The 26,131-nt window shown below is 50.0% G+C and overlaps 4 protein-coding genes across 9 annotated transcripts in view; 1 reads left to right on the plus strand and 3 right to left on the minus strand.

Annotated features, from left to right (window-relative positions):
* The window catches only part of LOC146237229 (axin-1-like), an 11,328-nt gene extending 7,607 nt beyond the window's left edge, over positions 1-3,721 (minus strand). For 2 of the 4 annotated variants that reach the window (XM_084685728.1, XM_084685729.1), the window contains exons 1-3: positions 2,956-3,134; positions 1,082-1,759; positions 652-824 (exon numbers count right to left, since the gene is read on the minus strand). In XM_084685728.1, coding sequence (XP_084541854.1) covers positions 652-824; positions 1,082-1,672 — 764 coding nt within the window. In that variant the 5' untranslated portion in view covers positions 1,673-1,759; positions 2,956-3,134. Of the gene's footprint in view, positions 1-651; positions 825-1,081; positions 1,760-2,955; positions 3,135-3,643 lie in introns of those variants that run through there. The other 2 variants (XM_084685727.1, XM_084685726.1) reach the window with 2 other exon arrangements.
* A 9,477-nt stretch (positions 3,722-13,198) lies between these two features.
* Positions 13,199-16,245, minus strand: thumpd1 (THUMP domain containing 1). Its single transcript, XM_084684939.1, has 5 exons — positions 15,776-16,245; positions 15,308-15,482; positions 15,068-15,153; positions 14,725-14,887; positions 13,199-14,140 (listed from the first exon to the last, which is right to left on the minus strand). The coding sequence occupies exons 1-5, from the start codon at positions 15,977-15,979 to the stop codon at positions 13,830-13,832; spliced, it is 939 nt and encodes a 312-aa protein (XP_084541065.1). The 5' UTR covers positions 15,980-16,245; the 3' UTR covers positions 13,199-13,829.
* A 73-nt stretch (positions 16,246-16,318) lies between these two features.
* On the minus strand, positions 16,319-20,910 carry eri2 (ERI1 exoribonuclease family member 2). 3 transcript variants are annotated; one of them, XM_084684936.1, is made up of 9 exons: positions 20,576-20,830; positions 20,343-20,407; positions 19,951-20,001; positions 19,577-19,704; positions 19,279-19,435; positions 19,058-19,158; positions 18,713-18,794; positions 18,474-18,562; positions 16,319-17,954 (listed from the first exon to the last, which is right to left on the minus strand). In XM_084684936.1, exons 1-9 carry the CDS (start codon positions 20,596-20,598, stop codon positions 16,608-16,610), a joined length of 2,043 nt encoding a protein of 680 aa, XP_084541062.1. In that variant the 5' UTR covers positions 20,599-20,830; the 3' UTR covers positions 16,319-16,607. The 3 variants fall into 3 exon arrangements, with proteins under 3 accessions (XP_084541062.1, XP_084541061.1, XP_084541063.1); XM_084684935.1 differs by having other exon boundaries at positions 19,951-20,031; positions 20,576-20,826; XM_084684937.1 differs by having other exon boundaries at positions 17,816-17,954; positions 18,382-18,562; positions 19,951-20,031; positions 20,576-20,910.
* Positions 20,807-26,053, plus strand: rexo5 (RNA exonuclease 5). Its single transcript, XM_084684934.1, has 16 exons — positions 20,807-21,184; positions 21,368-21,494; positions 21,604-21,706; positions 21,862-21,969; positions 22,047-22,135; positions 22,211-22,326; positions 22,419-22,557; positions 22,692-22,786; positions 22,937-23,039; positions 23,126-23,214; positions 23,332-23,440; positions 23,612-23,707; positions 23,810-23,944; positions 24,055-24,147; positions 24,770-25,265; positions 25,490-26,053. The coding sequence occupies exons 1-16, from the start codon at positions 20,937-20,939 to the stop codon at positions 25,846-25,848; spliced, it is 2,505 nt and encodes an 834-aa protein (XP_084541060.1). The 5' UTR covers positions 20,807-20,936; the 3' UTR covers positions 25,849-26,053.
* Positions 26,054-26,131: the final 78 nt, after the last annotated feature.

Here is a 26,131-nt window from a genome sequence, read left to right on the forward strand (position 1 = left end):
GAACACGCCTCTCCCCTCACAGAACACGCCCCTCCCCTCACAGAACACGCCTCTCCCCTCACAGAACACGCCCCTCCCCTCACAGAACACGCCTCTCCCCTCACAGAACACGCCTCTCCCCTCACAGAACACGCCTCTCCCCTCACAGAACACGCCCCTCCCCTCACAGAACACGCCTCTCCCCTCACAGAACACGCCTCTCCCCTCACAGAACACGCCCCTCCCCTCACAGAACACGCCTCTCCCCTCACAGAACACGCCTCTCCCCTCACAGAACACGCCCCTCCCCTCACAGAACACGCCCCTCCCCTCACAGAACACGCCTCTCCCTCTCCCCCTCACAGAACACGCCTCTCCCTCTCCCCCCCTCACAGAACACGCCTCTCCCTCTCCCCCCCTCACAGAACACGCCTCTCCCCCTCCCCTCACAGAACACGCCTCTCCCCCTCCCATTACAGAACACACCTCTCCTCTCACAGAACACGCCTTTCCCCCTCCATGTTTGCTGCTCTGTAATACTTGAGCTGTTATTGCGGTGCTGTTACTGCGGTGCTGTTACTGCGGTGCTGTTACTGCGGTGCTGTTATTGCGGTACTGTGGCGTATCACCCACTAAAGCAGGAGGTGCCCCAGGTGAGGGTGACAGACCCACCTCCACTCCACGTCCTCGGTGAGGGTGGGCAGGTAGCCGGGGGGCCGGGGGCTCTGCTCGCTGGGGGGCTTAGGGCTCTCGCCCCCCGTCCTGGTGTACTCCAGGTACACGTCTGACTTCAGGAACAAAGGGTAGGTGTTCTCCTCCATGGTGGTCTGGATCTCTGTCTGGGCCTGGACACACACACACACACACAGAGACACACACAAACGGAGACACAATTATTGATTTGATTCTCGGCTAGAACATTGAAACACAGAACAGTGATACATTCTAGAATCCAGCTCAGATTTCCAGATTGATCAATGTTATAGAACATGTTCCAGATCCATAGTGATGAGTTCCAGGATCACAGATCTATCTCCTTCACAGACAGACCCCCCTAACGGGACCAGGGCTCAGGGGTGAAAGGCCAGGGGTGAAAGGTTACCTGCTCGAACATGGAGGCGTCGGGTGCCAGGCGGACCACACAGTCCCTGATGAAGCTCTTGGTGGCGGGTTTGATCTGGCGCGCCACAATCCCGCCCCCATCCTGCACGTATTTCCTGTAGATGGCCTTGGCCAGCTTGGGCCTCTTCTCCTGATTGGCCGTCTTGCGGAAGCCGCTGCAGGCGAACCAGAAGTCCAGCAGGTCGGCGCAGCCCTCCTGCCGCAGAAAGCTGCGGAACAGCTGGATCCCCTCCTGGTCGTCCAGCAGCGAGTGCAGAGACTCCGCCCACTTCAGGTAGGGCGGCGTGGGGGAGGCGGAGCCTTCAGGCTCGTAGCCCAGGTCCAGGTCGGGGCGGCGGGGAGTGGCAGAGGGGGGGTCCCGGTAGAGGTCGGCCTTCGAGGGGGGGTGGTAGAAGGAGGGGAGGGGAGGACGGGAGTGGCAGGGGGGGGTAAGGGAGCCCCCCCCTTCTCCTCTACCCCCCCCCTCCTCTCCCGGTACCGGGGGCCTAGGGGCGTCCTCTGTGAAGGGGGCGTGGCCCTCCAGCACGCTGCCCCGGTAGCCAATCCCGGGCATGTCTCTGACAGCGCTCATGTCTTGGTTGGTTGGCTAGCCGCAGACGGGCGCTTGGGGGCGTAGTCAGTTGTGCTCCTCTTCTACCGAACCTGAGTGGTGTTCTCCCTGGAGGAGGAGATGAGAGAGGGTGAGAGGAGGAGAGAAGGAGGAGATTAGAGGAAAGGGGGGTAATAGGAGAGGAGCAGATTAGGAAGAGCAGAGGGGGATGCGAGGAGAGGAAGGCGGTGATAGGCGGAGGAGATTAAGGAGAGGAGAGAGGGATGACACAGGGAGGTGAGCCTGAAAACAGAAGAGACAGAGGAGATGAGGGACTAGGAGGGAGGGAGGAGAGAAGACATGATAAATGGATCCCATGAAGAAAGAGAGAGCAGCAGAGAGTGGGAATGACAGGCTGAAATATACCAGTGAGGAGAGAAGAAAGCCAAACAGAGGAGGAAGGGTTGAGGGCAAGTTGAGCAGGATAAGTGTGTCTAACCAGGGTTATTAACTCACTGAAGAAATGTAGCTAGCCAGCTACTCCACTATCCCGCACACAACAGTTAGCCAGCTAGCACACTAGCAAGCCAGCTAGCTATCTGGAAACATGTTAATTTAAGAGACAATGGCCATCTTGCTAGCAGTGATTTAGAATCGTATTTACTACTGTAACAATGACTTCTATGATTAACGGTGGACATCTCTAGAACATTTGGTGCTAGATCTCCTGACGATCTGTACATCACGTGAGGTAACAGCTAGCCGGCTAAAGCCATCCAAAAGCAAAACAACGACCAACAGCACCAACAGCACCAACAGTACATCTAACCAAGCCGAGACAAGTTGTCACTAGATAGTAGCTAAGCTAGCTGGCTGGCTAGCAATAAACAATGCACTTCCACGTAAACGACGATGGTCGACTATTCGGCTAACGACTTCGATAGCGACCAGCGCTTTGAAGTGGGTCCCATTCATGCTGGCTGTGGTGAAGACGGTGGGGGGAAGGGTACACACACTGGGTACACCAACAAACTCTGCAGCCGCACAAGACGGGCCTTTCCTTCAAAAACACTTTAGCTCGCTGGCTAGCAACACAACACATAAGTAACTCGAACAGACTTGCTGGTTTAGCAACACGATTCGTAACCCCACGCGTTAACCTTTACAACGCAAAGGGTTTCCTTGGTCAATCAGAGGTGGTAATAACGAAAGATCCTTCGATCCAGGATCAGACAAACCCAAGAAAGCGAGGGCACGCTTTACCCCGCTCAGTACGAGCTAGCTAACCCCCCTAAAATATCTTGATATAAAAGTGTCCGTCATACCGTGTTTGAATGCCGGCTCCCCTTACACTACACCGGGGATCCTGCAGTGAAGAATGATCTCCAAAACGCGGCATAAGGACAGCTTTGTGTTGTTAAATATGGACGAAAACAAGCCGCTGTCTTGTCCTCAACTCCCCATGGTAGCACCGACACACTCAGACGGAGTTGGAGAGAATACGTGCGTTCCGTGCGTGAGTGTGTGTTGGTGGTACGAGGCGCGCGCTCAACAGCGACGTGGGCTGGTACGAGTGGTACACTGCAACGACCGCATGAACAGCGGAATGTACAGTATCTTGCAACGAGAACTTAAGTGTCCCAGTAGACTCGGCTACCTGACAAGTAAATAAATAAGACAAACAAAAACAACACCTTCGTACTTATCTCTCAACAATTTAACTTTATTATTGTTGACTACCGAATTTATGTCCTAAAGTCGTGACAATAATTTGTATTTCTTTATCAAGGTAAAATTGATGAAACTGCAAGTTGCCGTACCGTTGAACACAGATATTTAAAGTTTAATTACGAAAAACAGTGATTCGTTTATAAAACTCGAAAGCCCATTGTCCCAAAACATCCATAGAACAATTAAAATATTTTGAAATCCTACTCCTTCATTCTAACACTCGCTCAATCAAAAGGAGAGGGATCGAGAGAGAGATATAGAGTTAGTGAGAGATCTATTTACCTTTCAGTTCCTGCCTGTCTGGCCACCTCGCGCGAAGCCCATCTCCGGTGTGGAATGAGTGACAGGAGGACAGCGCTCGCCGCATGCTGCTGTCAGCGCCAGCCTTTCGCCAGTCACGCGCCAGGGTTGTCGTCCTGTCAGTCAAAGTGAGCATCGACCTGTGAGGGTTGGGAGAGGAGAAGGGAAGAGAGAGGGAAAGAGAGACATAGAGACAGAGAGGGAGAGAGACTTTGTAGTCAGTCAGTTCTACATTGACTCAGAATGACAACCAATCAATCTAAGGAAGTAATAGACATGCCATGTGGCCTGCTTGTCGGTCTGTCTGTGTGTCTGCCTGTGTGTCAGTATGTCTGCCTGTGTGTCTGTCTGTCATGCTGATATCTGTCTGTCTGACTTCATGTCTGTCTGTCATGCTGATATCTGTCTGTCTGACTTCATGTCTGTCTGTCATGGTGATATCTGTCTGTCTGACTTCATGTCTGTCTGTCATGCTGATATCTGTCTGTCTGACTTCATGTCTGTGTGTCATGCTGATATCTGTCTGTCTGACTTCATGTCTGTGTGTCATGCTGATATCTGTCTGTCTGACTTCATGTCTGTCTGTCATGCTGATATCTGTCTGTCTGACTTCATGTCTGTCTGTCATGGTGATGGTCTGAGTGAACTAGAAGATGAGAGGAGAGAGAACATGCCTGGTGATACCTGAGAACATGCCTGGTGATACCTGTGAACATGACTGGTGATACCTGTGAACATGCCTGGTGATACCTGTGAACATGACTGGTGATACCTGTGAACATGACTGGTGATACCTGAGAACATGACTGGTGATACCTGTGAACATGCCTGGTGATACCTGAGAACATGCCTCTTCTGCATGTTGTGTCGTGACATCACAGGAAGCCCTGTCAGGCAGGGGGGCGTGGCCTGTAAACACCTGAGCTGGAGTAGAAAACACACAGGAACCGAGAGAGAGACGAGGATTACAGAGAGGGAGGAGAGAGGTGGAAGGAAGCTAAGAAGAGAGAGAGGGGGATGAACTTGACCTTTTGGATGTCTTAACTGTGGGTGGGGGGCTGGAGGTGGTCATGAATCAGTGATGACAGTGTGTGTGTGTGTTAGACAGTGTGAATGTGAGAGAGAGAGTGTGTGTGTGTTAGTGTGTGTGAGAGAGAGTGTGTGTGTGAGAGAGAGTGTGTGTGTGTGTGTGTGTGAGACAGTGTGAGATAGAGAGTGTGTGAGGGTGTGTGAGTGTGTGTGAGAGAGAGTGTGTGTGTTAGTGTGTGAGTGTGAGAGAGAGTGTGTGTGTTAGTGTGTGAGTGTGACAGAGAGTGTGTGTGTTAGTGTGAGAGAGTGTGTGTGTGTGAGTGTGTGTCCTAGGGGAAGGTGGTCAGGATCCCCTTGCTAGAGAGAAGGTCACCCCACAGGGGAGACCCAACACACACCTGGTCTCCTGCTCCTCAAGGATGTGTGTGTGTGTGTGCTTATTATTCTTCATGTTATACTTGTCCTCCCATACACATGCACACACACGCACACACACACACACACACACGGGCACAAACACCTTACTCCTTTTCAAATGTAGTGATGCCAATGGGAGAGGCACATTAGTATTCATGAGTGTGTGTGTGTGAGTGAGAGAGGGACAGTGTAACCTGATTATATTGTCTATATAGCAAGAGTCACATTCTCACAAACTAGATAGAGGGTCATTATAGAACAGGGTTGTAAAACACTCTAGAACAGTAGGCCAATGGGTTTGAGAACACCAGGCAGGAGGCACATTCTATAACATTCTACAGAAGGTTCATTCCACGAAGTTCTGGCAGTGGTCGTGATACTGTAACCATTAGCTACCATGATCACTATCACCCAGGCAATATACAGTCCTGGCTGACTGCGGCCAGTTGTGTGTGTGTGTGTGTGTGTGTGTGAGAGTGTGTGTATCATAAATGCGGCACTACAAACCTAACCCAAGGCCAACTCATTATGACCCTTGACGGGTAACCATGGTGACGTTGATGAGTGACAGGCCGGCTCTGGCGGCACCTCAGAGATAACAACACGGAACTGATGACTTCATCAGGAAGCTAAGTACGTCTGGAACATTCTGGAGCCAGGGTACACAAAGCAATGACGTACTGTACATTTATACCTTTTACCTTTTATTATACATTTATAGATTTATATTTTATGTTTATATTATTATAGTTTATGTTTGAGAAATATAAATACTTTATTGTTTGTCCTCTGTTTTTACTATTGAGTAGAAAATGCCTCCTACTTCTCATCAATGTTCTTTGGTTGACCTTTTGGCAACTTACAAAACATTTTTGTGTGAGAAATGCATGATTAGCCCAAACTATCATGTTGTGTCGATGCTAACAAGGCTAGCTGAGCCTGTTTCATTGCTGCAATGATGTGTCCTGGACGTGTGAAGTGACTGACAAGGGGAGCAGGTATATATACTGGGGAGGGTGATCATAACAGACAACAGTTGGGTGGAGACCGAGGAGAGTAGGGAACCAGGAACCAGGAGAGAGAGAAAACCAGGAGTGGAACCACAACCAGGGGAAAACTGGGAAAAACGACAGAATAACTAGGGCCACACCAGCTGCCAGGTTAAAGCAGATTTTCTCTGGCAGCATGATAGACCAGTAATCTTATATTTAGTTTCCCCGTTGTTTTGATTTCTAGGGGCTAAATTAGCAACAATTAGTAAGCTAACAGTGGAGTGGAGAGCCCAGCTGAGGAAGCCTGCTCGCCTGTGGAGACACAGCCCAACGTCTGTGGAGAGACAGGGTCCTTTGTTCCAGTTGGGCACATTTAGGCGTCTGCATGAAGCCTGTCTCAAACAGGCTTATCCCCTCGCCCTCTCCCACACAAAGCCCTCTCTAGGAGCTGAAAGCAGGAGTGACATCTTCATTATGACCCTCAGAAAGAGAGGTAGAGGAGGAGGGGGGGGGGAGGATTAGCGCTCTTAAAAAGAAATATGGAAGATGGTCGTTTTTTAAATAGAGGTCTGGCCTCTCCGTTTTCTATTTACTCTCTGCCTGTTCCCCCTCTCCCCTTTTTCTCCTGTTCTCTTTAGCTTCTCTTTCCTCCTCTTCTCTCGCTATCCTCATGTTCCCTCTTTCTCTCCTCTCTCCTTCTCGTATCTCCCTTGTCCTCGCTGCCTACTGTCGAGCGAGGAGGAGGAGGATGGCGAAGAGGAGGAGAGAGGCCTGCTAGTCATGTGATGGCACAAAACAAGGATGAAGGACCGGATGAACTTCATTCATCCTCCCTCACTCTCCCTGTCCATCCTCTCTCTCTATAGATCATCAACTCTCAACTTAGTAAGGTGACAAGAACACTTTTTTTTCTTTCTTTCTCGTTGGCATCAGAGCAGAGACCTCTGTGTCAGTCCCATCCATCCATCCCTCCTTCCTTCCAGCTCTCCATTCATCCCCTGCTCGATCTCTCCCTCCCTCTCTCCCTCCCCACTCCTCCCATCGATGGTGTTGGGCGGCGTCCCGCTGACAGGCTTTGTGCTGAGGAGAATATAACCTCTCCAACATGGCCGCCATCTTCTCCAACTGGATTAGCCACACTGGATTATCCACTGGGCTCCTGCTGCTTATTCAAATATTGTTTCACGTCAGATAAAGAGAGGGAGGGAGTTACCTAGAAAAAGACTTCCTTCCCAGACAATCGTCTAAAACGTGAAAAAGGCAGTTTTCTGTGTGTCAAGGAAATGGTGGGACTGGGAGGAGGAGGAAGACGCCATCAGAGGGATGTCTGATGCCAGGAAGATAGGAGGGTGGAGGGATAGAGAGAAGTGTAGGGGGATGGGGGAACGGAGGGGGGGATGGAGGGATGGAGGGATGTCTAAACAGAAAACAGCCCAGTCCTCAAAGGCCGAAATCAGCATGAAAGCGTCTTGATCTTTGATACGACTCTTCAACACACACACACTCCCGTCATTACACACACTTGTCATCAAACACACACACTCTCCTGGCCGTCAAAGCAATTGATGTGGTGTCTTTGATGAGGCCTGCGAGCAGCAGAGGTCTGCCGCCGCAGAAAGGACGATGAAAGAAAGAAAGAAAGAAGATGAAATGGTGTAAATCGTTAGACGAGAGAGAGACGTCCTAACAGATGTGTGTTTGGACGGCGAGGGGTTTCTGGCGCGACGGCGCCAGCAAACGGCAAACGGTGCGGACTTACCGTGGCGGGGCGTGGGGCGGAGGAGGTCCGGTTGCTCGTCATCCCGTTAAACCGGCCGCAACGCCAGCGGTCACGGCTGGGCCGGTCGCCGTGGTGACGGGCCGGTCTGGAGAGCGAGGGACGTCCTGTGGTGGTCTCGGGCGCCATCTTGTCTCTGTTGTGTTGACGATCCGCCCCTCACCCTCTGCTCACTCCTGCTCATCCCTCTCTCCTCACTCACTCCCTCCCTCGCTCGCTCGCTGTCGTATGCTATGACATCATCACGCAGGGGTATCGACGAACATCAAGGACTTCTGCGCAGGAGTGTGTGTGTGAGTGTGTGTGAGTGTGTGTGAGTGTGTGTGAGTGTGTGTGAGTGTGTTTGAAGGTAAATATGTAAAGAAAGGGTATTGTGCGTCCTTCCTCACCCAGCAGGGCCCCCATTACTAAAGATGGATTATTAACACACACACACACACACACACACACATCAGACCGTCAGCAGAATGGACGGCCAACAGAAGCCCCCCTGCTGTGTCTGGTCTGTTTGATCTACCTCTCTCTCTCTCTCTCTCTCTCTCTCTCTCTCTCTCTCTCTCTCTCTCTCTCTCTCTCTCTCTCTCTCTCTCTCTCTCTCTCTCTCTCTCTCTCTCTCTCTCTCTCTCTCTCTCTCTCTCTCTCTCTCTCTCTCTCTCTCTCTCTCTCTCTCTCTCTCTCTCTCTCTCTCTCTCTCTCTCTCTCTCTCTCTCTCTCTCTCTCTCTCTCTCTCTCTCTCTCTCTCTCTCTCTCTCTCTCTCTCTCTCTCTCTCTCTCTCTCTCTCTCTCTCTCTCTCTAACTCTCCTCTCGCTCTCTCTCTCTCTCTCTCTCTCTCTCTCTCTCCCTCTCTCTCTCTCTCTCTAACTCTCCTCTCGCTCTCTCCCTCTCAGTAACAGCTGGTCTTCTCCTCTATTAGTGGCTGAGTGGCCCCTGGTCTGACATGGCTGTCAGGGGCCCCCAACCCAGGACAGCTGATGTCTACGTGAAGAGAGAGGGAGAGAGAGACACAGAGAGAGACACAGAGAGAGAGAGAGAGAGAGAGAGAGAGAGAGAGAGAGAGAGAGAAAGAGCGCGTGGGTTCGAGTACAAGCAAAGCCTACCCAGAGGGAAAATCTCCTTTTTCAAACTTTAAATCACTGTGACAGAAAGAAACCACCACTTCAACATTTCGAGTCTGTGAGTTTTGTCTCGAATAATCACTACACTCATTCCCAATCAATATAGCAGAAAACTAGGCCTACTCCACACAATCAGAGAACCACAATCCGGCAGTGGCTTGTCTTCGAGATTATATTTAAAAATACTAAGCAATCTTCAAGGAAAAACATTTACCACCATTTCTTAATAAATTATATTTCAGTCTATTTAAGAAAATAATCCTCAGTAACTTCACGAAGGTGCAGCGGGAACAGTGAAGCGCGTGAGGCCGGCGCGTGAGCTCACAGGCTACAGTTCAGTTCCTTCACTAATCTACAGTATCAACAGTTCAGTAGCGGCGATATGGAGATGACGCACGTCCACAGCTAAAAGAAAAACCAGTTGCGGTTTTACGGTCCTCCGACAGAAGCGCTGGACTGAGTTCGGCGCCTATTGCCGGCATCTACAGTCATGTGCTCACAGGAAACAACGACACCACCACGCCATCTCTACCGGACTCAATCAAAATTAAAAACCAGCAGTAGGCCTAATCGCAGCGGTGGAGCCTACACAAGATGTTCCTGGTATACATTTCCCTCTCTAAATTATGGGCTGTTTAAACCTACTGTACCGGGCGAGTTAGCTGACGAGCAAGGACTAGCTGGGGTGGATTTGTGACGTTAAGTTGAGACATTATTCACGCTGGTGAGTGTGTGTGTTTTTTTTTGTGTGTGTGTGTGTGTGTGTGTGAGACCAGATTGTGTTTGGGAAGACAAGAGTTATTTACGTTGAAGACATTTTATAATCCTTTAGACAGCAGTCTGTCATGAAGCAAAAACACCTAGCAGAGTTTACACTAACCCTCGAACTACTCTTGTTTCTCCCCCCCCCTCCCTCTCTCCCCCCTCTCTCCTACATCAAAACAAACATTCATTTACTATTTATTATTCCAGGTCAGAAGCAGCATTGCTTCTCTGATTGTCATTTAAAAACGTCCTTCCTATTATCACCTGTCACTTCCTATAATCCCACCAATCAAATCAAATCACTTATATTATTTCCAACAAGGATCATTCCAATTCCCTGAGCGACCAATAGGAGCTGGCGGAGCATACCTGTTGTGTTGCCGGGGTTGACGGCTGATGGCAGGGAGCTGACAGGCTGGAGAGGGTTGATAAGCGTTTCTCATTACTGTTCACATACACACACATACACAGTATACACACACATACACAGTATACACACACATACACACTTGTAGACAGTACACACTCACTGATGACTGTAGCGTGCAATCTCTATGGTAATAGAATGTATCCCAATTCCCACATAATGAGAGAGAATATATGTGACCTGTGGTGTTATTAGGGAAGAAAGTGGAGGGAGGGAGAGAGGGGTAGTGAGGGAGAGAGGGGGAAGGGGGGGAGGGAGGGAGGGGGGAGAGAGGGTTTGTGGAATTGTTGATTCTGAGAAAGTGTGTTCTGAATAACAATGACTAAAAAATACCACAGTCAATATAGATCGATACAATAGAACTCAACCCCAGAACCATAGAACCATGTTTTAGAATGAAACTCTGTAGAACCATAGAACCATGTTTTAGAAGTAAACTCTCTAGAACCGCACTCCAGAATAAAAATCTACAACCACACTAGGAGGGGGAGAAGGAGGAGAGGGAGAGGGAGAGAAGGAGGAGGGGAGAGGGAGAGAAGGAGGAGGGGAGAGAAGGGGGAGAGAAGGAGGAGAGGGAGAGAGGGAGGAGAGAAGGAGGAGGGGAGAGAGGGAGGAGAGAAGGAGGAGAGGGAGAGAGGGAGGAGAGAAGGAGGAGGGGAGAGAGGGAGGAGAGAAGGAGGAGGGGAGAGAGGGAGGAGAGAAGGAGGAGAGGGAGAGAGAAGGAGGAGGGGAGAAGGAGAGAAGGAGGAGGGGAGAAGGAGGAGGGGAGAGGGAGAGAAGGAGAGGGAGAGAAGGAGGAGAGGGAGAGAGGGAGGAGAGAAGGAGGAGGGGAGAGAGGGAGGAGAGAAGGAGGAGAGGGAGAGAGAAGGAGAGAAGGAGGAGGGGAGAGGGAGAGAAGGAGAGGGAGAGAAGGAGGAGAGGGAGAGAGGGAGGAGAGAAGGATGAGGGGAGAGAGGGAGGAGAGAAGGAGGAGAGGGAGAGAGAAGGAGAGAAGGAGGAGAGAGAGAGGAGGAGAGGAGATAGAAAGAGGAGGGGAGAGGGAGAGAAGGAGAGGGAGAGAAGGAGGAGAGGGAGAGAGGAGGAGAGGGAGAGAGAAGGAGGAGAGGATGATGTGTGTATGAGACAAGGAGAGAGAGATGGAATGAGGCTCCAGGGAGCCCCAGTAGCTCCTGCTAGAAAGGTCACCTGCAGAACAACAGCATGCTAATCCTGACCCCAGGGAGGAGAGAGAGTGAGAGACCAACCGTGAGAGAATGTGTGAGTACCAATATTTACTGCTGTAGTGTGTGTGTGTGTGTGTGTGTGTGTGTGCAGAGTAGAGGCTGATTCTCAGAGAGACAGTGCTATTAGACATGGCCAGGAGGGCAATTAAAATAAAAGAAAAATGAGTGTGAGAGAAAGACTGAAAATGTGGATGTGTGTGTGTGTGTGTGTGTCAGCGTAAAAGATGAAGCGTGTCTGCATCGTCCTACACCTTTGACATCTCATAACAGTTGTGTAAATAATCATTATAATAATAAATATTTCCACGTCTGTGAATCATGGTTCAGGCAGAGACTCTGCTTATTATTCTGCTAACGAGGACTGTTCCACTATCACTGGCGGACCATTTGTCATTCTTATTCTAACCGGCGTAAGTTTAATGTTAATAAAAAGTTCCAATCAACCATGCTGGAATCCCCACGCGTCCGGTTAACGACACCTCGGCTCTCCAGGAGCGCGGGTCTAACCTCAGATATTTACCTCCAGAATAACGATCAGAAGGTCACAGGAGTCGGTCCCAGCCTGGGTAATTAAAATACTCTACCGTTAGAGAGGATGACAAGAGAGAGAAAGTTGGGAGAGAAAGACAGAGAGTTGGAGAGACAGAGTTAGAGAGTGAGAGTGAAAGACAGATAACACTAGACACACATATTGGTTTCTCAAGTTCCCCTCCTCTCCTCTCTCCAGAAACCCAATATGACAACAACACCATCAACAACATCATCCATATGTTGACTTGTTGTGTCTTTCCTTCATTGATTGCCAGAGCCCATCAATAACACTTACAGTGCCCTGACTCTTCCGGACTCACACACATCTCAAGCACACACACACCTCAACCACACACACACACACCTCAACCAGACACATCCACAAGTACACACACACACCTCAACCACACACACACACACCTCAACCACACACATCCACAAGTACACACACACCCCTACACCACACACACACACACCTCAACCACACACATCCACAAGTACACACACACACCTCAACCACACACACACACACCTCAACCACACACATCCACAAGTACACACACACACCTCAACCACACACACACACACCTCAACCACACACAACTGAAATGATGTCCAGAGACACACCTACACACAGCTGTAACCTCATTTAACGTAGGCTTCATATCCATCAACATTTTCTAATTCGTAATCTATTTTACACATCCTTTCTGCTGTTTACAGAATCATGTTATGCTAGTTTTGTTATTATTTGCTAGATTTTTAATATTGATATTTCTGTCATTTTCGCTGACTGTTGTAAATGTATATTATTTTGTGTACTATAAAGCTGTAGCTTGTCATGTCCTGAGAATGTTCAGAATGACCTAGTGATATACTGACCTTGAACCTGATATACTGTGTACTTGATGACCCAACAACCTTAAACGTGTGAGCTCGAGCCACAGTCACTTGGTCCAACCACTGAGCTGAACCTCAGTCACATGGTCCAACCACTGAGCTGAACCTCAGTCACATGGTCCAACCACTGAGCTGAACCTCAGTCACCCTTTAGTTCAGTCATGCTGCATGTTGTTGGAAGGAGTATCATGACAGGTGGCTGAACCAGGAAACAGTAAGACAAGGGTGGACCTACACACCGCCACCTAGTGGAGAGGTATAATACTGACATTTCAAAGAGAAAAACAAAAAAACTATCTTCCTTTGTCTCTAAACCTTTTAGTTTCTGCTGTGACAGATTCAAATAATCCAAAACAAGAATAAAACACCAAAAAATCGATTTATTTGTCAGAGCTGTGCAGGGTTGCTTTTCAGTTAAACAGGTAGAACCTGTTCAAAAGTCAGCAGCACTTCCTGTTTAGACAGGAAGTCTGCAACATAAACAGTCAACGTTCAACAAAACAGTAGTGGATAAAAAAGAAAATCCTTAAAAAAAGAAATGAAAGATAAACTAAACTTAGAGAAGCAATGCCCCCGATCCCCTCTCCCCCCTCTCCGATCCCCTCTCCCATCCAAACACAAATCATGAAGAGTTGAGAACTAATGTTCCTGTTTTTCTACAAACACGTCTGTCTCCCTCTTACCTTTTCATCACGACATCATACAAATGGTGTCGATCAACCACACTCCCATTTCATTAAAAAATCGAAACAAGATGGAGAGAGCAGATGAAAAGGAGGTTTAGATGGAGAGTATTTTAAACGTCCGATGGTGGATTAAGTCATTATGAATAACACTACAGTTGGAGATCACACACACAGACACACACAGACACACACAGACACACAAACAAACTGGTCAGCACAGGGGCACACACACTAGGAGGACAGCAGTGCACCAACGAGCTACTCATTCATTCACACATTCTCTCCTTCTCTGTCTAGTTTTGCTGTTACAGGACCTCCTTCTCCTCCTCACCATCCCTCGTCTCTCTCACTTCCTGCTTCTCCTTCTCTTCCTGGTTGGTGGCGACCACTTCCGGTTCCACTTCCTGCTTGGTACCAGTAACTTCCTGGTTGGCGCCGGTCTCTTCCTGTTTGGACGTGTGGTCCTTGACAACTTCCTGCAGGTTGTACTTCCTGAAGAGCGTGTAGTGGCGCACCACGCTGACACAACACACACTCTTGATGACCTCCACGATGATGGTCAGCTCTGGGTTGGTCAGGTCCACTTTGTTCTTAGGGTTCATCTTACCCACCAGACCTGAGGACACACACACCCCTCAGTCTGGTCAGGCTGTGGTCATGTTGTGGTTGTGGTCAGGCTGTGGTCATGTTGTGGTCAGGCTGTGGTCATGTTGTGGTCATGTTGTGGTTAGGCTGTGGTCAGGCTGTGGTCATGTTGTGGTTAGGCTGTGGTCAGGCTGTGGTCATGTTGTGGTCATGTTGTGGTTAGGCTGTAGTCAGGCTGTGGTCAGGCTGTGGTCATGTTGTGGTTGTGGTCAGGCTGTGGTCATGTTGTGGTCAGGCTGTGGTCATGTTGTGGTTGTGGTCAGGCTGTGGTCATGTTGTGGTCAGGCTGTGGTCAGGCTGTGGTCAGGCTGTGGTCATGTTGTGGTTGTTGTCAGGCTGTGGTCATGTTGTGGTCATGTTGTGGTTAGGCTGTGGTCAGGCTGTGGTCATGTTGTGGTTAGGCTGTGGTCAGGCTGTGGTCATGTTGTGGTTGTGGTCAGGCTGTGGTCATGTTGTGGTCAGGCTGTGGTCAGGCTGTGGTCATGTTGTGGTTAGGCTATGGTCAGGCTGTGGTCATGTTGTGGTTAGGCTGTGGTCATGTTAATGTTAGTGTACCTGCCAGGGCCTTGATGACGTCGTCCCTCTTGTTGTGGCTGCTGTTGCGAGCCTTGAAGGCGATCTGGTAGGAGCTGCAGCTGGGGGCTTTGAACCAAGGCTCCAGGAACGTGCTCAGGTACTGGTCCATGTCCTCCTGGTAGGCCCTGCAGGTCCCACTCACCTGGACACACACACACACAGGGTTAAGCTACACCTGGGTTCACACCTTCATCTCCAAACACAGCTTGGTGTTGATAATGAGGGAGATATAATACATGTATTTTGCGCTATCCCGAGGTCAAACCAGGAAGTAAAACGGAAGCTTCAAACCAGGAATAAGACAGGAAGCAGGAAGTCCTACCGGCAGCATGCGCAGGATGACCCGGCTCTTCTTCTTCTTGGAGGTGTGGAGGTCAGACAGGATGTGATGCACCAACTTGTCTGGTTCTGGAGAACACACAGACACCAAGAGAGAAACACACAGGAAAGAGGAAATAAAAAAGACAAAGCATTAGAGCAAAAATCCTCATCATGCTCAGTGGAATCACTCTTACTCCTTCTCATCCACCCCCTGCCCCCCCCCCCCCCTCCTCTTCCTCACCCAGGTTGGTGGTCCTGATGAAGATGACGTTGTTAGCTCCACTGTCCAGCGCCCGGAACCTGAGCTGGTGTTTCTGGGAGGAGCAGCGTAGCTGGGACACCTCTTTCTTTAGCTCCGCCTCCGCGTCATCTTCCTCCTCGCCCTCCTCTGCCTCACTCCCACTCTCCTCTCCTCCCTGCCCCCCCCACACAGACACACACATAGGAATAGGAACATGTGTGTATCCATTCGTTTGTTTACAACACACATGGTTACAGCACTCAACTGCAAATCAAGAGGTTGCAGGTTCAAATCCCTTCTGTACTGTCACTGAATGACAGAAACTCCATTCACCACGGGACACAAGTTTGACACGTGTGTGACTGATCGCACCTCTGCAAGATACTGATAGCTGAGACTAGTGTGTGTGTGTGTGGGAGAGCGGAAGCTAAATATAGTGTTGGTTTAGATGAAGTTCGGTTTGCTTACATTCTCCGGTCCGTACAGTTTGTCGGCGTACTCGTTGAGTAGATTGAAAGCTTCCGCTGTGCACTTTCTTTCGTTCATGTTGCACGTGATGAGAATGCCCTGCATGCCCACCTCGAGCTCCCGGGAACCCTTGTACCGTTTGCTCCGTTGACCCCCGCCGTAACGCTTCTTGTTGCGTTTCTTGGAGTCCTGTGCCTCTGACATATTTGAAGGCAACGTTTAAAACGGCAAACTGACTATGTCAACAAACGTTTGACGAGACTGCAGATAAGCAGCTAGGTAGCTAGCTTCGAGACGTAAACTACACGCTTTAGTCCATGTAGTTTACAAAAAAACGCAGATTAAATCTCTTGCCCAAAGATTCTTCTTTTTCAAGTTACAACCAAAGTTAGAAGGCTACTTGTGTGCTACCGCGATCTTTTCATTCATGCTGTGCTACTCTGCGCCAAATGTGTCTGAGTCTGCCCCGCTACGGAGTTCGGAGAGGGACAAGCTTCACCGGGCCCAAATTGCGAATCGATAAAGCCGTTTCCGTACAATGCGTTGAGGAAAGAAATACGTTGAATACTTTATTACAGACACGTGTACATTTGTTTCAGTAAATAAATTAATCTGAGTCTTCATCATACAAGCAACCATTTCAAAAGTTTTCCCAATTACCTCATTTTACTCATACTATACAATACCAAACCCTTCAGTACATACATCATTCATATTGACTTATGAATCATAATTCATAGAATGAAGCTGCAATAGCCAGCCCTTCCTCAGCATGTCCCAGCAGATCTTCCTCAGTGAGGAAGAGGAGGGAGACGTCCATACAGGCTGGAGTCTATAAACGGACAGAGGATTTCCATGCAGTCGCCCTAGACGACAGGGTTGCCCTCGGCGATGGGGCTGTAGCGTTGATGACGGCCGACTCCCACCTGAAAAACCCGCACCCTGCCCTCTTCCTGGTGCCAACAGTCGCCGTGCCAATGGTCCTGGGGGCGGGGCAGCAGTAGAACGCTTGCCCGTGATTGGGGCCGCCGTTGGCAACCATCTGGCGCTTCGCTCTGCGCCCGCACGCACACAACGGAGACGTGATCCTAGCCACGCCCCTTGACAATGGGGGGAAGGAGGAGACAAGGGAGGAGGACAGGAGGGAGCGAGAACGAGAGGAGGAGAGGACGGAGGAGTAGAGCCTGGAGGTGGAGGAGGAGGGAGGGGCAGGGAGGTGAGAGGGAGGATAAGAGGATGACGAGGGGATGGAGGAAAGATGTGAGGAGGTGGAGGGCCTGGAGGAGGAGGGGATGGAGGGAGGATGTGAGGAGGTGGATGAGGAGAGCCTGGAGGAGGAGGGAATGGAGGGAGGATGTGAGGAGGTAGAGGAGAGCCTGGAGGAGGAGGACATGGAGGGAGGATGTGATGAGGTAGAGGAGAGCCTGGAGGAGGAGGACATGGAGGGAGGATGTGAGGAGGTAGAGGAGGAGAGCCTGGAGGTGAAGGGGATGGAGGGAGGATGTGAGGAGGTGGAGGAGGAGAGCCTGGAGGAGGAGGGGATGGAGCGAGGACGAGAGGAGGAGGTAGAGAGATGCGGTGGGTCCCTGTAGACATTGAAGGACGGCTGGTCTGGTTTGTATGTGTTGTTAAGTGTGTGTGTGTTGCTAGATATGTGTCTGGTTGTGCATATGGCTGTGTGTGTGTTTCTAGGTGTGTGTGAGTGTGTAGCTGTGTTGCTTTCCTCCCCCCCCTCCTCCAACACCACATCGTCATAGGAACCACACCATTCCGATTCCAGGAGTACTGGCACTTCCTCCTCCCAGCCCACCACTGCTTCCGGGTCAGGGGTCAGCTCCAGCTGGGGCTGATGGGAAATGTGGTCCATGGTAGTGGACACCAGAACCAGACTGCTGAAGCTGTTGTTGACGGTTCCTATCCTTCCTCCACACAGCGGGCTATTCAGACGGGTCAGTACTGTCGTCAGGGGCGACAGCAGATTCTGTAGCGGTTCAGAGGTTCTAGTGTTCCGCTGGGGGTTCCACTCTGGACAGGCAGCGGAGCGGTTCTCAGAGGGTTGGAGACGGCTGGGTTGTGGTTCTAGGCAGGGTGATGAGGAACCTCTGTCTGAATCCTTGTTGTTGTGGATGGTCGTGTTGATGGATGTGTTTGTAAATAAGGGTTTGGTCTTTAGTGGTGCCTGTGAGGGAGTCAAATCAAAATAAACTTTAGACATTTTATTTATTAGAAGTCTAGGAACGGTCTGTAGACACAGTGTAAAGTAACATCTCAGCTACCAGACACAGTGTAAAGTAACATCTCAGCTACCAGACACAGTGTAAAGTAACATCTCAGCTACCAGACACAGTGTACAGTAACATCTCAGCTACCAGACACAGTGTAAAGTAACATCTCAGCTACCAGACACAGTGTAAAGTAACTACATCTCAGCTACCAGACACAGTGTAAAGTAACCACATCTCAGCTACCAGACACAGTGTAAAGTAACATCTCAGCTACCAGGCATCGTTTTTGAAAATAATTATACTCAGTATAATTTATATTAAGTGTCAGTAGAAAAATTTAACGGATTATTGATCATGAGTTCATCAAAGGGGGGGGGTCACCTGCGGGGGCTTTTGGGGAGCAGGGCTGGGGGGAGTAGGAGAGGCTGTGGGAGAGGAGGGGGGAGGAGAGGGGAGGTCAGGGGTCCACTCACCCTCTCAGGGCCCCGGGTGATCTTCATCACACAGCCATCCTTCATCATCCTCCAGGCCAGCCCGGCTGTGTTCCGAGCATCATCCAGACCTGGACACACACACACACACATCATACACACACACACACACACACACACATCATACACACACACACACACATCATACACACACAGGATACAGGATACACTCTGGAGGTAGAGTGTGTGTGTAATGTGTACGAGTGTGTGTGTGTGTGTACCTGAGTGTTGTCGTCCTGAGAACTGGATGCCCAGGTCTTGCAGCGCTCCATTCAGACCTTTAGGCTTCCTGCTGTAGAAGAGCTGCATCACACACACACACACACAAGTTACTCTCCTGCTATAGAACGGGGAGGCAGAGAGACTAAAAGAAGATATATGGATTTAGAAAGACAGACTGATCGATTGTGTGTGTATGCCTGTGTGTGGGTGTGTATATGTGTGTTGTGTATGCCTGTGTGTGGGTGTGTATGTGTGTTGTGTATGCCTGTGTGTGGATATGTGTGTTGTGTATGCCTGTGTGTGGGTGTGTATATGTGTGTGTACACAGCGTGTGTGTGTGTCACCCTGTAGGTGCTCCTCAGGTCTGTCCAGCTGTTCAGGACGTCTGGCTTGTGAAGCTGCTTCCTCGAACACTCATACTGCAGACACACCCCCAGGTCCCAGTCTGGCCAATCACAACACCGGGAATCAGAAACCACAGCCAATCACAACACAGGGAATCAGAGACCACAGCCAATCACAACACAGGGAGACAGGGAAGACCACCAATGAGTGTGCGTCGTACCTGACCATGTGACAAAGGCGCAGAGTTTGTGTGAGGGGGCGGGGCTTCCGCTGGGGTGCCTGGAGAAGGCCATGCCCCTCTGCAGCTGCTGTGTCTGCAGCCAGCGGCTGAATCGAGACAAGCATATCTGCAGGGGCACGCCTGACTCCACCTGGGCCTGCAGGACGGCACACAGAGGCATAAATAAGACACCCTAACCCCCTGACTCTACCTGGGCCTGCAGGGAGGGACAGTCTGTGTGTGTGCGTGTACCTGTGTGTGTGTGTGTGTGTGTGTACCTGTGTGTGTGTGTGTGTACCTGTGTGATGCCTGTGAGCTCAGTGCAGAAGTCAGACAGTACAGGGTGTTCCTGTGGCTGGACGTAAGAGTGGAACTCTGCCTCCAGCTCACCTGTGGAGGTGTTCAACAGCACGGCGGGGAACTCAACTAGGGGGGAGGGGAGGGAGGTTAGGGAAGGAGGTTAGGGAGGGAGGGAGGGAGGTTAGGGAGGGAGGGAGGGAGGGAGGGAGGGAGGGAGGGAGGGAGGGAGGGAGGGAGGGAGGGAGGGAGGGAGGGAGGGAGGGAGGGAGGGAGGGAGGGAGGGAGGGAGGGAGGGAGAATGAAAGACATATAATCATGGACACTCCATCCTAAATTATCAATATCTTGATCAATAATCTGATCAATACTTACTGATCTCCTGTCCATAGTGTTTTTTCTCTCGCCAGCATGTGGACTCAAAATCTATGACGATCAGGTAGGAGTAGATTTGATCTGAATAATTTCCAACAAATCAGATTAATGATTTACATCAACGGTTTAAAATATTAGCCTACATCATCAGCGCTGTGGAAGAAAAAGGAAGGATTTACCATTGACATGTGTAAATTGGATCCAATCTTATATTAATATGCCATTTAAACTTAATATGTCTAATAACATTATGTTATCTTCATATTTTAGATATTGATTCTTGTAGGTATGTCCCCTTTGTGTATGAGTGTACCCATGTCCTAAAGACTTTTGACTTCAATAACTGGGTTAATAAGAGATGAACAAGTAGGATATCGTAAAATCAAACTTACTTGATAGTTGCAACTTCTGTCGTCTGTTCGATAACTGGCTGCGTTTCCTCAACAACCCTAATTCTCTTTTAGAAAACAAAAACAAACAAAAAAACGTCAAGATCATGGTGGTTAGTTTGCCACGGTATACCGTTAGCTATAGCTAGCTGTATTCATAGAAAAACTTGCCTCAAATCAGCTGCTAAACCAAAGAACATAAACAAATCGAGTCGACTATGTATTAGCTAACTTACTTGGCTAACTTCTTTGTCGACATTTCTCCTTCAATCGACCAGTCACGCCAGTTCGTTGAAAATAGTTCTTGTGAAGACGAAATGACTAAAATAACAGGCTAAGAAAATCGAATTGAAGGCGACAGTTTCACAACAACGTTTCTTCGCGGCGGAGTTTGAATCAGTGTCATCCATTGCTCTGCTGTTGACGCCTGGCCTGTGCGAGTTAGGCCAGACTCAGGATACGGAAGGAACGAAAACATCGATTGGAAAGAAAGCATGGCGCGTGTGGTGTGGCATTGTGACTCAAGCTGCTGAGTTTCAAACTAACGGGTAACACTGACCAGCGCTTCATTTAAAAGTACTTCCAACTCACGGGATCATGGAAGACGTTCCTGTCTGTCACAAACGAAAGAGGTATCCGTCACCAAACGCGCAGAACGCAAAGAGACCGGCGAGGGAGACCGGGTGCAACGGAGCGCCTCAACCCGAATGTCATTCCAGGTCCCGGCGCCCACCACGTCTCTCTGCCCCATTCGACCGAATCCAAGAGCCGGTCACGTTAAATGAGCTCACGGAGCTAATACATTTCGCTTTATTAGGGAAAACAGGCGGAGTCAAACAACCCAGGTGGGCAGAAGAGACGTGCCGTTTGATTAGAAGTTACTAGTAACTAGACAGTTATGAAAACTTCCAATTATGTCTCTCTCTCTCTCTCTCTCTCTCTCTCTCTCTCTCTCTCTCTCTCTCTCTCTGTCTCTGTCTCTGTCTCTGTCTCTGTCTCTCTCCCTCTCCCTCTCTCTCTCTCTCCAGCTGGTGTCGGTTGCGCCGACAGAGCCGGTTGGCGGCGGTGAACGTGGTGATTTTGGAGGGGATGACCCGGGACCTCTTTTACGCACACTATCTGCATTTCCCTCACCTCCGGAGCACGTTCCGCACGGTAAGCACGTTAACTGTACTCAGGCATGCAAAGGAGTTGTGACCTGGTAAAGTTAGTAATTGTTTCGTCCTGTTGTCATGATAACGCAGTGTCTGTCATGATTCCTCAGAGATGCAGCTTCACTGCGTCGCCTGGCAGCAGCATCTGCTCCATCTTCGGCAGTCAAGTTTCTGGTTCAGAGAGTTCTGATGTCTCCCAAGGAGAACTAGAAGGTGTGTGTGTGTCTCATCTGTGCATTCCTGTCAGGTAACCTAATCTAGTGTGTTCTCTGTACATGTTGTATAACAGGAAGGTAACTATGTTACGTCAACTCACTCCTCAATAATACATCTATATCATTCCTGTTGTGTGTGTGTGTGTGTTCCAGGTCTGAGGTGGCACCCGGTCATCCAGAGGTTTGGGTTAGCAACGCGCGGCCTCACAGCCTACACTCTGACCCTGGAGGAGAGAATCAAGAAGCACTTCCCTGTGAAAGGTCTCACACACACACACTCATACACACACACACTCATACACACACACACACTCCCTCTTACCATGTGTGTGTTTCAGGGATGCCAGGCAGTGAGGACTATGTGTGGACACTCTGTGATGACATCATCACAGACAGCAGCCCTCTCTACGGACTTGACTGTGAGATGGTGAGATGACCACACACTCACACACATTCAGTTTCCAGTCAATGATGTTGACCTATGATGGACGTGTGTGTGCAGTGTGTGACAGAACGGGGTTATGAGCTGGCTCGCGTGTCTCTGGTGGACAGTAGAGGGCGCTGTTTGCTGGACCAGCTGGTAAAACCTGAGAACCGCATCCTCAACTACCTCACCAGGTAACGCTGTGTGTGTGTGTAGGGGGGGCTAATGTATGATGTGAGAACGAGTGTGTGTGTGTCAGTAATATCCCACCCCTCCCCCCTGATAGGTTTTCAGGTATTACCCGGGCAATGTTGCAGCCCATCACCACTACCCTGAGGGACGTCCAATCAAAACTCAAGGAACTGTTGCCGCGGGACGCCGTCTTGGTTGGCCACTCCCTCGACAACGACCTGAGGGCTCTGAAGGTGCGTGACAACTGTTACTGTGGAAACAACCTCTGTGGGAGGGGGGGGGGGAGTCTGGAATGTTGGCGTTGTTTACCTTTGTTGTTGTTGTTGTTTGTTATTGTTCATCTTTGTTGATGTTGTTATCCTCCCAGCTCATCCACCCTCATGTGATTGACACCTCTCTGCTCTACAAGAGGGAGTTTGGACAGAGGTTCAAACTCAAGGTCCTGGCTGAGGCCATCCTGCAGTGAGTACACTTACACACGCACCGAAACACACACATTCACACTCCTATATATCACTTTTCATCTATATATCAAGACTTTCATGACTGTTACCATTTCTTGATGCAGCATGTGTCTGACTCCTCCCCATCCCCCGGTTGCCCCTCCCACAGGAAGCAGATCCAGACGGAGGAGGTCAAAGGTCATGACCCCAGGGAGGACGCCCAGGCTGCCCTGGAGCTGGCCCAGTACTTCATCACCACCGGACCCAGACAGGTACACACACACACACACACTGGGACATAGCCCAGACGTGGTTGACACCCCCCCAAACAGTGTTTAAGCAGGCTGTGTGTTGCTAGGTTGTGCAGCAGCATGTGGGTGATCTTTGGGGAGACAGTCAGAGCTTGCCAGAGTCTTCTGTCAGACACACACACACAGAGGACTACAGGTACAACTGCCTAAACTGTCCCCCTGCAAATAGCTCCACTTCCTGTCCTACCTCTGCCTCAACGGCCTTCATACAACTCTCACTCTCTCTCTCTTCATCCCTCTCTCTTTCTCCCAGGTTTTCTGAGGTTCTGCAGAGGTCTGGCCAATCAGCAGTGTTTATAGGGCACCGTGCTGACATCCCCCTGGCGCTGTCCAATCAACAGTGGCATAGCTCAGACCGAGAGGTGAGAGGTCAAGGAGCGGGGCCTGTACTGTTTTAGCTTGCCAGGGCAACAGCTTCTCATTCAGATTCTTCATCCATCCTATTTTTTCTTTTCTCTGTCCCTCTACTCTCTCACCATCTTTCAACCCTTCTCCTTTTTCCTTTAATCCCTTCCTTCCTTCCTTCCTTCCAGGTGCTATCGTCGTTCAGGAGGAGGATGGAGGAGGACCCTCCCTCGCTCAGTGTGGTCCAGTTTTCAGACTCCAGACTCCTGCTCTCTCAACATACGGTGGGGGAAGCATCTAGACTAGCATGGATGATTCCAGGGTTTTTTCCAGTGATTCCAAATGTTTTTTAGTATTAATACTGATGAGATTCTCATGTGTCTCAGGTGTGTGTGCGTCTGAGAGAGATGTGTGTGGTGTTTGCTGGGCCACTGCCCCCACGCTACACAGAGAGGGAGGTGAGGAAACTGTTCAGGAGCTGTGGAACCATCCGAAACGTCAGGATGCTGAACACCCACACGGTAGGGCTGAACAACACTCTAGAACTCTGAGAAACATTATAGAAGTCTGTTTCCAGTGTGGGGCAGAGTGCTCAGTGACCTCTGACCTGAGTGTAACCTCTGCCCTCTAGCTGCATGCTGAGGTGGAGTTTGAGCTGCTGGAGGGAGCCCAGCTAGCCGTGGAGACGCTAAACGGACTCCTCCTACAAGAAGCACCCTGCAAGGTTTGTCTCTCTGTCCTCCCTGTATCTTTCCCTCTCTCTCTCTGTCCTCCCTGTATCTCTCTCTCTCTCTGTCCTCCCTGTATCTTTCCCTCTCTCTCTCTGTCCTCCCTGTATCTCTCTCTCTCTCTGTCCTCCCTGTATCTCTCTCTCTGTCCTCCCTGTATCTCTCTCTCTCTCTGTCCTCCCTGTATCTCTCTCTCTCTCTGTCCTCCCTGTATCTCTCTCTCTCTCTGTCCTCCCTGTATCTCTCTCTCTCTCTGTCCTCCCTGTATCTCTCTCTCTCTCTGTCCTCCCTGTATCTCTCTCTCTCTCTGTCCTCCCTGTATCTCTCTCTCTCTCTCTGTCCTCCCTGTATCTCTCTCTCTCTCTGTCCTCCCTGTATCTCTCTCTCTCTCTGTCCTCCCTGTATCTCTCTCTCTCTCTGTCCTCCCTGTATCTCTCTCTCTCTCTGTCCTCCCTGTATCTTTCCCTCTCTCTCTCTGTCCTCCCTGTATCTCTCTCTCTCTCTGTCCTCCCTGTATCTTTCCCTCTCTCTCTCTGTCCTCCCTGTATCTTTCCCTCTCTCTCTCTGTCCTCCCTGTATCTCTCTCTCTTTCTCATTCCTCCCTTCCTTTCTGTTTAGGTCCAGCGGCCAGTCAAGGAGTCCATGTTGGATCTGGACGTCTTCCTCGCCGCTCTGCGTGACGACCCCCTCAACGCTAACCTCATCTACGCCGCCGGGCTAAAGGCTAGCGTTAACCGCACCAGGGTCCCAGCAAAACTCAATGGAAATATGGTACATGCCAAATGTCCAGAGCACCCAGTCAAAGACAATGTGCTAGGTGCTAACGGAGATGAGCGACATGCTAGCTCCTCAGAGCCCTGTGAAGATGAGCGACATGCTAGCTCCTCAGAGCCCTGTGAAGATGAGCGACATGCTAGCTCCTCAGAGCCCTGTGAAGATGAGCGACATGCTAGCTCCTCAGAGCCCTGTGAAGATGAGCGACATGCTAGCTCCTCAGAGCCCTGTGAAGACGACCTGAGACACAACCTGAGAGACACCTTCGGGCAGTTCGGAACCATCGAAGGCATCATCATGCCCACAACGACTTCTGGGAAACGAAGGCATGCTTTCATAAGTGAGTTTGACCAATCCAAGACCGCCCTAGTCATTCTCTTTGGAGACTGTTTTTGTATGTCAATAAAATTGCTTAGAGATGTCATAGACAGGCCTGTACATGTAGATGTGATTATGCTTTGCATAATGCAAATTATACTATGCGCATCTTATTCCCTACTGTACTAGGATAAGAGTTTGCTAAATGAATCAAATTCAGTGTAAAAGTTGAAGATGTTTTTCCAGAGTATCAGAGTTGTAGCAGTGTGAAGGCAGCCCTCAGTTCAACTGTGGAACTCTGGGACAGGAAGTCATCCGCCTGCCTGGCCCTGACCCCGCCCCACCTGCCTTCCTGGGTATCCATGGAGACGACCCCCCTCGGCTACCCGCCCGGCAACCAGGACCAAGAAGTGGAGCACGCAATGAGGAAGCTGGACGGGCGTGTCCGGAAGCTGTTCAAATCCCTCCCAGACCACACCCTCAGCATCGTCCTGTTGCCTGGGGTTACAGGACCCCAAGGCAACCTCCCTGGACTCTGCTTCCTGGAGGTCAAACAGGCCACGCCTCCACACCCGAACCATTTGCCTGAACATGCGTGTGTTTAGCATGTAGACTGGGGATCCACTTCACAGAACAATGGTGTGGAAAGTTCTAGAACACAATTGTTGTAACAGAATTAGAACCATGTTTAAGCGTTGTAGAAAATGGACCTGTGCTGGAAGTGTTCCCTGGTCTAGAACTTTCTGCCGGTGCCCTCTGATCATGTCTGCTTCAATAAAAGCTGACAGTAAGCTGTCTTTCTGGTTCTCACAGGGAGGGGGTTTTGAACCTGCAACCTCTTGAACTGCAGTCAAAAGCTTTACACACACACACACGAGAAAGAAGCAA

This window comes from Hypomesus nipponensis, chromosome 21, assembly GCF_054491055.1.
Source record: "Hypomesus nipponensis isolate SF chromosome 21, ASM5449105v1, whole genome shotgun sequence".
Taxonomy (NCBI): domain Eukaryota; kingdom Metazoa; phylum Chordata; class Actinopteri; order Osmeriformes; family Osmeridae; genus Hypomesus; species Hypomesus nipponensis.